This window comes from Durio zibethinus, chromosome 26 (genome assembly GCF_047325235.1).
Source record: "Durio zibethinus cultivar Kanyao isolate XHJ-2024 chromosome 26, ASM4732523v1, whole genome shotgun sequence".
Lineage (NCBI taxonomy): Eukaryota > Viridiplantae > Streptophyta > Magnoliopsida > Malvales > Malvaceae > Durio > Durio zibethinus.
Window position 1 is genome coordinate 1,265,737 of NC_143187.1, and position 11,470 is coordinate 1,277,206.

The window sequence follows — 11,470 nt, forward strand, 5'->3', positions numbered from 1 at the left end:
CAAATTGGCTTTGTTGGTTTGTTTTGATTGGTTGATTTGGTTTGGTATTTTTAAGGATTTGAAGTGTGAAAGGAAATCTAGTACTACCGTCTTAATTTCTTTTGTTAAGGAAAAAAACGAAAATTACTGTTGACTTTAGCTGTTAAAACTTAAAAAGGAGGTTGCAACTTGCCCACCTTGGCCGCTGGCTGACGGCTGTTCTCTTCTGTATTCTTTTTTACTTTATACTTTTCCACCTTTTGCTTTTGCACGTACTTCGAATCGGGGGTCACTCTAAAAATTATAATGATATTCGTATAATGATTAAGTGATTATATTTGATATGCATCAAGTGATTTTATATGATAATTTTATATCATTGAAAGTGATTAAATTATTATTTTAAAAAATAATTTAATTTTTAATCAGATAAAAAATATATATTTAAAAATAATTAATTTTATTTATTTAATATGTGAATTAAAAATTTATTATATCTTATATTATAAGTTTTTATATTTTTAAATTAATATTTATTATAATAAATTCAAAAAAATAATTAATTCTTTTTTTATTTTTAACACTTTATATAATACAATTTTTTATTTTTATTATAAAATTAGTAGATTAATTTTATTTTTTAACTTAAATATTTTTTACATAATTTAAATTATAAAAATTAATTTATCTATCAATAAATATATATTAATTTAATTATTTAATTATATTTTATTATAAAACAAATAAATAAATACTATCAATATTTTATAAAATTTTATCTTTAAACAATCTTAAAATTATTAATATATGTAATTATTATAATATATATAATTATTTTTATATTTTAAAACAAAATAATTTTTTATTTTTAATAATATCAAATATAATAATCTTTAATTCTTAATAATTAATGATTATTAACTAAATAAAATAATTTCAAATAAAAAATATTAAAATCTTTCCAACGATTACATTACCATGATCTTGCCAAAGATAACAAAAGTTAGCTTAAAATGAAAAATCTATACTAGTACATGTTTTCACTTTCCAACTGGCTTTCAAGTTCAACTAGGTTAGCGCTTCCAACACGGTTTTTATATCTATTCACTGGATGGAACTACATACTAAAACACAAATACAAAAATGAAGGTTGCTACGAAATTAATGCCCAACTTTTACAACACGCACACAAAGCCAAAATCACAACAATCCAACATCAAGGGGCCTCTGAAATATGGCAAGTAAAAAGTGCAACCGCATCCTGCAAATGATTTGAACGAAGATCTTCAGGAAGGGGAGCGCTGAAGACGGTATCAAAGCAGCTTAACTGGGCATCACGCGTTGGACCCTCGCTCATATCAGAAAGCAGCATATCACACATCTCCTCTGCCATCTTTGAATAAGCCACCCTGCACCATAGTTTCATTAAAAAAAAAAAAAAGGTTATATATCAATCACTATAAAGCATTGAACATATATGCTCCCCAAGTGGGATGCTACATGTAAAAAGAAATTAAAGGCACAACCCCTTTTATTGTTTCTATGAATCACTTCACGTTTCTTTTAAATTTAGCTTTCTAATAATTTCATGTGAACTTTTTTGGTGTCATTGTATTTCCGGATATATTCAAAGGGAAGGTATTTATATGAATTAGCCAGCCTAGGCAGATCGTTCAGGCACTAGGCAGTATATTTTAGTCACTTTACCAGCTAAGCTAGTTAATACCTTTCAATACAAGAACTGAGTCTCTCCATTTGTACCTCTTTTAATTACAGGAAGATTAAAAATGAATGGAATTATTTCCTTAAGCTTGTCCTTATCTGCTTGGTACCTTGTGTTTTGATTTTGGCTGATAATAATCGAACTTAGTGCAATCACAAGCTGAGATTTTGAATTAAAACTTGGCAATGTGATCAGTTCTATTCTATATTCAAACGTGATCTATCTATCTATCTATCTACAGACAAAAATATGAAGTGATATTAACATAAATACCTTGAATCAACAGGTAACCTGCCACCCCAAATTGCCAAAGACTCGTTCAAACGACCAAGAAAATCTCTACAAGCTGCATTTTTGCTGTCAAGGGAATCCTGAAAAATGCATCAACATAATCATCAGCATTCACTTGTAAAAAGAAAGAGCTCAAATCAAGTTTGATGATATTACACAATTTTCTTTCAGCTTACAAACTTTAAGCTTTTCAACTATCACTTATGTTAACATAAGTAACATTCTAGCATGCAACATTGTCCAACAGCAATGTAGCCTTTAAGCAAAAATTCTTTTAAAAGCATCAAAGAAAAAGAGTATACATGACCAGCAGCCATAATTCAAAATTCACTTCCCCCAAAACACATCATGCAGTAGCACCAGTCCCTTTAGGCAAATGAAGTAATGCCTCTGGAACCAAGGTTTAACTAGGCAGATCCATGCTTATTAGCATGGCAGTATTGGAAGGCAAAGTATTGCATATTAGTCATGCTGCACTTTGCTTGAAGTGGCTACCCCATTAAGATGAAGCCATAGTTTAGAAGTGATCTAGCAGGAAAAACATGACTGAGGCTAAGGATTGCACTCATCACAAACCCATAAACGGGCAGCTGTAATTCACAACTGATACATTAACGGGAAGGATATGATTCAATAATAAATGAAGCATCCAACAAGCTTTAGCCTATATTCAGATCTAGATTCTATGGCCTTGATGATTGGCATCAGTTTCTTACCAGTTCACCCATAGTACTGTTATCCTCCTGCAATGAACTTCTTAGGACATAAAATGAAATATAAATTCCAGCTCCCAAGTCCCAATTTTCAATTTCTGACTTGTGGTCCTCCATGGATGTTGCAATCCTCCATACCTCTGAGTGATTGGCTGCATTGAAGAAAAAATAAAAGACTTGGCCCAACAATATCGACAGTATTTGAGACTAATCAGTTCTTCAATGGCCCAAAATTGTGCATTCACATTCTTTAATCCAGTATGAATAACCCAAAAAAAAAATTCAAATGTAAATTGGTTTTTCAAAACAAATTTAAATGACTAAGATTGATCCCAAAAGTTAGTGAGCATCTATAATGTACATGACTCTTAAGTCTCAAAATAGTGCAAATTGAGGGAGCCATACGTCTATAATGTTTATAGAGAAAAGAAGATTCGGATGTGATTCTATCATGCTATGCTGTGTTTCACCATATCCATAATAGACAAAATTCCTTTGAGGTCTAAACAAATTAAATTCGGTAGACCACAACATGGTAATCATTTGTGATGTATTATAAATTTTAATATCATTTTTTTTTTTTACTGCAGAAAGGAGAGGCCTTGAATTTGGTTTAAAGTCAATCAACAAGGCATAAAAATTGAGATAACAGGATAACAAAGCTCAGAAGGCACATATGAATTACTTAATTTGCTATAAGATCTTACCAGACAAGAACAATGTATGAGCTACTGAAGTCATGAAAATAGAATGAGCTTTTCGCCAATTAGCACATTCCAGAAAATGCTCAAGAGCCTTTGGCAAATCCCCATGGTAATTGAAATAAACTGCCTGCATCATAAGAGGAAAGTTTTCACAATGAGAAACAAAACTCAATTTCCAAAGAAACTTTCAGAGCTCTCTCTCTCTCTCACAGCATACATCCACACATGGACACAGATACAAAGATGAGCATATAGCAGGACAAATCAAGATTGCTAGTAATTTTAAAAAGAGTTCATCTTCAAAAAAAAGATTAGATTTAAAGATGCCACTCAACCAGGATACTGATATTCTGCCACTAAGCTAAGAATGTAAAATTAGTGATGGATCTAACCCACATAGAGCATATAATGTACACGCAAAGCTCTGAATGTTAACATAGAATACCAATCAGGCTAGAACAATAAGAAGTTTAAAAAAAAAAAAGGCTTCAGATACACAAAGTTAGAGCAAAAATACATCTAGAAAACCAATAACATACCATAGCTTCATGCAACCATTGCAATGGAATACCTAAGTCCTCAATAAATTGGCGTTGTGATTCATGTAAACTCCAAGATTCACAATATTGGAATAAAATTTCCCTGATAAGAATAGCTTGAAGGTAAGGATACTCATCACAGTAAGGCATGTGAAGGGCTACATAGATAGCCCAATGGCATTGCCCCTGGCATAGTAACTGGGATACAAGTCCCATGTCAAGAGCTTGAAGATCATTAGAATGGAAAGCACCAATAGCTTCCAAGATAGCCCGCTGATGCCAGATCATATGATAGTCAAGTGGATCATGTGTTGAAGAGAAGGTGCTAAACATCGTCTTCAGAGAGCATAATTGACTCTCTTCACTGGCATGCAGAAGCATAAGATAGTATGAAAGATCAAATCTTTCCACTCTACTCCAATTTGCATTCTCTTCTACCGGTCCTTCATCAATGTAAATAGGAACAGGAAATGGAGCTTTTCCACCATCAAGAAGGTGCTGATAAGTTTGAAACACAACAGGCAATGCAGTATCCGCAGGTAGGTGATACCACATTAACAATCCTAAGAATCTCTTCCAGTCAATCTTAATACCATGCAAAGCACCATGAATATTACCAGCAAGTAACTCATAAAGCCGAATCCTGCCCTTCTCAATGAAATTGAAATCCAGTCCATTAATTCTCCAAATATCAAGTTGCTGTGCAACATCAGAACGATTAACTGTTGATCCGCCAGCCTGGCTTAGTAAACAAGCCAGTCTCACATCTCCTCTAGAAGCAGCCAGCTCCACAGCTGCATCCAGTTGTCGCCCAGTCAAGAGAAAGAATAAGTGTTCCAAGTAACCTGAATCATTCACAGAGCTTACTTCTTCTTGGACACGGTGACATACACTTTCTTGTAGCCAACAACTAAACTCTGCTCTCCTAATAAGAGGAAGTGCTTCTGGATCAACTTCTGGAAGACCTTCCTTGATATCATGCATCATATCTTCCTCATTATCAGCACCCATTGATTTCAGTTGGCTGGTATTTTCCCTTTCCGAGAAAAGAACTTTTATCAATTCCCAGACCATTACTTGATGCATCAAAACCAAGCGAGCAGAAGAAGATAAACCAGGAACCTCCAACTGCCTCTCAATAATGTCTATATAGCTTCTACAAATCTCTGAAAGCTCTAAGCGATTGCAGACAACATTTAGAAGCTTCAACTGAAAGAATCCAACTTCCACTTCTTTTTCTTCATAATTTAGAGCTTTGTGAAGATTCAATGGAGAATCAAAAGCAAAGTCAACAAGTTCTTTCTTTACTTTGTTATTTTCATCTCTAACTACATTATCAATTGCCACTTTTTCTATATTGATTACAGAAGATAATACTCTCTGGGTGTCCTTACTTCCTACAGGTGCACCAGAGTGGACAAGAATGCCATTTGGGCCCCAACCTACACGAAATGACCTGCCCATGAACAATGCTGCATCAACTATGTTGCGAGAATGGCTTCTAGTGACAGGTGTCTCTTGTTTGATGTCCAGCTTGAAACCTTCCTTTTTTATTGTCTTTAGTGGCATACCCTTATTTTCTTGTGTCATCAGAACGGTTCCAGATGAGTTTGAACCAAATGTACCAGAATTATAATCAAGCAAAGCAACTGGAGTTTTCCGTACAACAGGTGGGCTAGACCTATGGCCCATCCTTTGGTTAGAGTTAAGCAAAGGAGACCTTATAAATTCTTTGGCAAAGGCTTGTTTCCGATTAGAAACTGTCCCTCTAAAATCCTCAAGCTCCTCTTCTTCCTCAACAGGAAACATTAACATTCTCATTTCTTTCATCTTCACCGGGTCCAGCCCAAGATGTGCAGGCAGAGAATGAGAAAGCAGTGGTCCATTAGTATCCATTTGCATTTCTTCATCAATCTCAGAATTCCCACCACCATTAATTTCCCCAGGATCTTGGACAACCCCTGTTGCATCATCCATTAAAATATCTTCCTCCTCATCTTCACTCAATCCAAATCTGCTGAAATGGTCAACCAAAAATTTCCACTCACCATTTGCAGGGTCAAATGAAATGAATTGTGCCCCTTGCCTCCTCATACTCTCTCTTAATTTCTTAACAATACCATCTACCTCCTGCTTTTCCAAGTCTATATTTTCAATTTTAAGTCTTAAAGTTACCTTGGCAGTTTTGTTAAGGCCTTGACCAACCATGGGCTTATTACGTTCATCTTCATATACAATTACCTCATGCCTACGGAACTTCACAATTTGATCTAAATCCAACCCTCTAACATCAGTTGTTCCAAAGAATTTTACACATCCATAACCAAATCTTCCAACAACAAAATCTGGAACTCGGCTGCAATAACCAGGATCCAAGAGTTCCATTGTTGCCATATCTTTCAAGCAAGGTTCCATATAATAATCAGGGGAATTAAAACTAGGTAAAGATTCTTCAATCTTTCTCAAAACATCATGTGACAAAAAATCTGTAGTGGCAGATATCCTTCTCTTCTTGTACAGTGATGTAACATGTAAATCACAATTTTCTGCATTGAGGTCTGTCCCACTTCTAGAAATGTCACTTGCTGCACTACGAATTTCACTGGAAGTCCCTGAAACTACAACTTGGACATTGAGTAATTTCACATAATCTAACTTGCATCTCTAATTAGCTAAAAAATGACCAAAAATACAAATAAATAAATAAATAACCCATGTTGACCAACCAGCCCAAGCAAACAATTGCAGTAAAATCAGTCTAAAAACACTAACCTTACAGAACCTGAAAGATACTCTATTGGGGAACAAAATTCAGTTCAAACCCAAACCTATTCACAGGCTGATACCAACCCACATTTTCATCTCTCCAATTTCTCCAAAAAAAACCTCAAAATCTTTAAACTTTGTAGATCTATTACTAACCTAAAGAGAACTTCTTAACCAACAAAAACTGGGTATCAAACAGACACAACCCAGAAACTTAATAGCTAATTGAACTCAAGAACAACAAATAAAACAAACTTTGAACTCTAAACACGAAACCAAAAAAAAAACCATCTTTTCATCTAATCCAAGCAGAATAGTTAACTAAAACCCCTCAACAATTGATCCATGCTAAAGTGCGGGAATTGATTGGATTAATCCCAAGTTTAAATCCCAAATATATATAGCATTAAAAAAGAGTGAGAAAATTACCTGAAGGCGGGAGCAAAGAAGCGGAAGCCATGATTGGATAGTGAGGGTTGATGGGGGGTTTGGATTTAGCGGCAGTTTTGGATGCTTCGGGTTCAATCACTTTAATGAGAAGCTGGTGAAGTTAAAACGAGAGGGAAAATGAAGAGAAAGAAAAGAAGGTTGAAGTGAAAGGAGCAAGAGAGGCAAGGGAGGGAAAGGTTATCTGGGGTTTGGAGTTTAGACAGTGAAGCAGTGACGGATTCTGATTCTATAAACCGGTCAAATATTATTATTATGAATTTAATTTTTGAATAAATACAAAATACTCACATTTTATATATTTTTATCAATTTGATGTTTATAAAAATAAATTTTAAAATTAAGAGATCGTTTGGAATTATTATGTGTTTTTATATTTTATATTTAAAAATTTTTTTCTTTTATTTTATTTTTAATTTATTGAACTTTAAAAATATAAAAATAAAAATATGCAAGAAAAAGTGGTTAAAGTTTTTAGGTTTCTTTTATTATTAGTAATATAATAATATTTATTAATATATTATTATTTATTTATTAATATATTATTTATTAATATAATATTTATATAATAAAAATATTATTTTATCAATATAATAATTGTACTGTTATTAATTGTAATTTTTGTGAACAATATCTAATAATAGTGTTAAATTATTTTTAAAAAACTAAAAATAAATTTTTTTATTTTTAACAATTTTTAAACTTTGTTTTCAATTTTTAAAAATAAAAATTAAAAATAACCTATCTAACATGTTTTTATTTTCCATTTTTAAAAAAATTAAAAACAAAAATAAAAAAACAAAAACAAACACCCATAAGTATTTAAATTTTTATTTTGTAATAATTTTAATATTTGAATTAAAATATCAACGTAATATTAATATTCAATAAAATTATAACATGTAAAAAAAAATCTTTATCATTACATTATCATGAAAATGAAAACCATAAAATAAATTTTTAAGAAATTCACAAAAAAATTTTAAAAATTTTGAAAACTTGAAACATTCAAATCAATCTAAAAAACAAAATAAAAAATAAAAAACTTTCACTGTTCACTTAACACATTGTTTTCATTTTTCTGCTACAAGGATCGGGCCGTGCCGCCAAGTTAACACTGCTAAATGCTTGCCCGGTCCATCTATAAAAGCTCGTTATCGGCTGTTATTATTCAAAATCTGTACTATTTAGGGGAGAGCATTGCTCTTAAAAATTGAATTGATCGATTTCATTTAAAATAATTTATCGAATTTAAATGAATTAAAATGATTAATTAAAATAATCGAAACCATTTATCGAATTTATATTTATTTTAAAATAATATATAAATAATTAATTTAATTGAAACCATTTATCGAATGTAAAATAATTTATCAAATTAGATTGGTTTCATTGATTTTAATTATTAAAAAATATATTATTTATATTATTATAAAAGTTATTTAACATCTATATTATATATTATATAAAATAAATGATAGTATATAAATAATGTTGTATTTATGTTATATAAAAATATATTTAAAAATAAATTAATAAGACCAATTAGTTTGATTTGTTCAGTTATTAATTTTTAAAATAGATAATCTATCAAATTAATTGAATAAATAATTTTTTTAGTCGATTAATATCTAAATTAAATAAACCAAACCAAATTAATACTTCCAACTGATTAGTGCTAGCTTTAACACTAACATTAGTATACGACTAAGTTGGCGTTACTGTCTGACATCAGTTGTGAAAATTAACAGAAGCCAACATAAAGTTATAATAACAAAATAAAATTAAAGTATTTATGTTTTTCATTTTTTTTAAATTTACCTTTTAAAAACTATAAATTTTAAAGATATTTTCATTACTTAAAAATTAATAAAAGTTTTCATGATAACAAGTGCACTTTCAATTTTCATTAAAATGGAAAATTGGGTTAAAAAATTATATAACTATGGTGAAGTGATATATAAAATTAATAATATTTAATATTACTCATTTAACATGTAAATTAATTTTTAAAATTATAATTATTTTATTATAAATGTTTATATTTTAAAATTAATATTTATTATAATAAATTCAAAAATAACTTATGTGCTTTCTTTTAGTTACTTTTTTAATTATATATATAATATTTTTTATTGTGATTTTATTAAATTAGTTTTATTATCTAATTCAAATAATAATAATCATGGTCATGATTATGCAAGATAGAGAATAAAAGGGAATAGGAATGGCAATGGGAATGAGGCTTGAAGATTACATGAAACGTGCGTTTGTTTGTCCTTGCCTTAGAATATGGCATATGGGTAGGTTTCCTATGTATATAGTAAATGTGACGTGAGCCACGTTACTTATGTCCACTAACTACTACAACAAATCCAAACACCTCCCATTTTTAAATTGATCATTATGTATATTATTACTATGCAAATATATCAAATGCATTGTAATTATATATAAAAGAAATTAAAAGTTAGCAAAAGAAAAAAATTATATGATAGAATATGAGCTTCATATTAGATCTTATATAATTATAAATTATTATTAATTAATTATAATGTAATAATCGTAATTGATATGTATCTGGATAATAATAACAAACATTTTCCTAATAATAGAAATAATAATAATGACGATGGTATGAAAGATCTACAAAATTACTTATATGCCCCTACTCGAAAATTTCCCACATCACTTAACATATGAATGAATTCCTATTGTTGCCCTGCCAATCGCATCACTAAAAGGGAAAATGAAAAATAACAGCGGTATCAAACTACCTTTCTAGTGACATTATTTATGGCCACGTTGAAAAGGCTCAGCCAAAAATGAAAAAGAAGAAGAAAAAATTTGTTCCTGAATTTTCAATTTTTCATGTAAAAGGATTTTTTTTTTTTAGTAAAAATTTGTGGGACCCTATTCTATATTGATCGTTGGTGATCATATTCACCAGGTTCAGAATGCCGCAAAAGACGATTATATAAGCCCCCTTTAAGCCTTGACTCTCCCATTTCAGGATTATCAGGACTTCTCTCCCTTGCACCCTTCCTTCTCTGCTTGTTTTTTTTTAATTTTTTTGTTCTTTCTCAGACATATAACAAACACCTTACTTCTCCAAACATCCTTCGAATCATTTCTCATTAAAAACCACCATGGGAAGACCTCAACAGCGATACCGTGGCGTTCGTCAAAGACATTGGGGCTCCTGGGTCTCTGAAATTCGACACCCTGTCTTGTAATCTCCTTCAAACATTTCAGCCTTTTCTCTCTTTTGGTTTTTCTTTTAGTTAAAGGAGAAACGTTTTTATATATGATTATTTCATTTTTTTTAATTTTTTAACGAGAGAAACGTCTCTGTGTTTTTACAGGAAGACTAGAATATGGCTAGGCACATTTGAAACAGCAGAGGATGCTGCAAGAGCATATGATGAGGCGGCAAGGCTAATGTGTGGGCAAAAAGCACGAACCAATTTTCCATACAATCCCAATGAGCCTCAATCTTCTTCATCAAAGCTTCTCTCAGCTACCTTGGCAGCTAAGTTACATAAATGTCACATGGCAGCACTCCAACTGGCTAAAAAAAATGCAGTAAAAGAGACTTATACAGCACAATGTCACCCTTTAGCCCCCAGCTGTGGCATTACCGGGGTTAAAATTGAAGAAATGGATTGCCTGCGGCAGCCGGAGACCAAATGGGAAGGAGAGGAAAGTCAGGCGGGGAGTGAACAGCAGTTCATTCCACTAGAAGATGATCATATAGACCAGATGATAGAGGAGTTGCTTGATTATGGTTCTATTGAACTTTGTTCTGCTAGTTCAACTTAAGGTCTAGAATGTAAGCATCTTCCAAATGTTGATGCAGCTTCCTTTTGTTTCATTTTTCTGGTTCTTGGTAATTTATTAGGTCATAAGGTTAAGTGAAGGCTTCAAAATTTTTCTTGGAGGTGTCCGTTTGTGATATATATATATAAAAAATTATGAATGGATTTATCAATTGTAAAAGGAAACTTTGTTCACAAGAAAATTTTTTCTTTAAATTATTTTATTTTTCAATATTTGGGGTGTTCATAGAAAAAATTTGAAAATGCTTAAGAAAAAAATTTCTTCCAAATTTTCTTATTTTTGCAATTTGAAAGTGCCAATGAACACACTAATTTTAAAACTAGATTTGCCTCTAACATATGATAACTTCTCACTCTACCTAAAAGTTGATTTTCATGAAGTAGTGCAAATACATACCGAAATAATGTAAGTTAACATATGATAAGAATTACATAGAAAATATCAAGGCATGAAGCATTATTTTTTTAT

The 11,470-nt window shown here is 31.2% G+C and overlaps 2 protein-coding genes across 3 annotated transcripts; one reads left to right on the plus strand and one right to left on the minus strand.

Moving 5' to 3' along the window:
- Positions 1-927: 927 nt before the first annotated feature.
- On the minus strand, positions 928-7,366 carry LOC111274394 (nuclear pore complex protein NUP96-like). Of its 2 annotated transcripts, none has more exons than XM_022859014.2 (6): positions 7,145-7,366; positions 3,950-6,561; positions 3,414-3,537; positions 2,710-2,858; positions 1,976-2,073; positions 928-1,388 (listed from the first exon to the last, which is right to left on the minus strand). In XM_022859014.2, exons 1-6 carry the CDS (start codon positions 7,173-7,175, stop codon positions 1,196-1,198), a joined length of 3,207 nt encoding a protein of 1,068 aa, XP_022714749.2. In that variant the 5' UTR covers positions 7,176-7,366; the 3' UTR covers positions 928-1,195. The 2 variants fall into 2 exon arrangements, with proteins under 2 accessions (XP_022714749.2, XP_022714748.2); XM_022859013.2 differs by having other exon boundaries at positions 3,950-6,567.
- A 2,795-nt stretch (positions 7,367-10,161) lies between these two features.
- LOC111318513 (ethylene-responsive transcription factor ERF003-like) lies at positions 10,162-11,173 on the plus strand. Its single transcript, XM_022921374.2, has 2 exons — positions 10,162-10,394; positions 10,528-11,173. The coding sequence occupies exons 1-2, from the start codon at positions 10,312-10,314 to the stop codon at positions 10,982-10,984; spliced, it is 540 nt and encodes a 179-aa protein (XP_022777109.2). The 5' UTR covers positions 10,162-10,311; the 3' UTR covers positions 10,985-11,173.
- Positions 11,174-11,470: the final 297 nt, after the last annotated feature.

Bases quoted from the DNA above. Each gene is read 5' to 3' on its own strand.
- LOC111274394 (XM_022859013.2), bottom strand. From the start codon at position 7,175: ATGGCTTCCGCTTCTTTGCTCCCGCCTTCAG. The intron at 6,568-7,144 runs GTAATTTTCTCA...TCCAAGTTGTAG, and splicing joins TTCTTTGCTCCCGCCTTCAG to TTTCAGGGACTTCCAGTGAA. The intron at 1,389-1,975 runs GTATTTATGTTA...ACTATGGTGCAG, and splicing joins AGGTTACCTGTTGATTCAAG to GGTGGCTTATTCAAAGATGG.
- LOC111318513 (XM_022921374.2), top strand. From the start codon at position 10,312: ATGGGAAGACCTCAACAGCGATACCGTGGCGTTCGTCAAAGACATTGG. The intron at 10,395-10,527 runs GTAATCTCCTTC...GTGTTTTTACAG, and splicing joins GAAATTCGACACCCTGTCTT to GAAGACTAGAATATGGCTAG.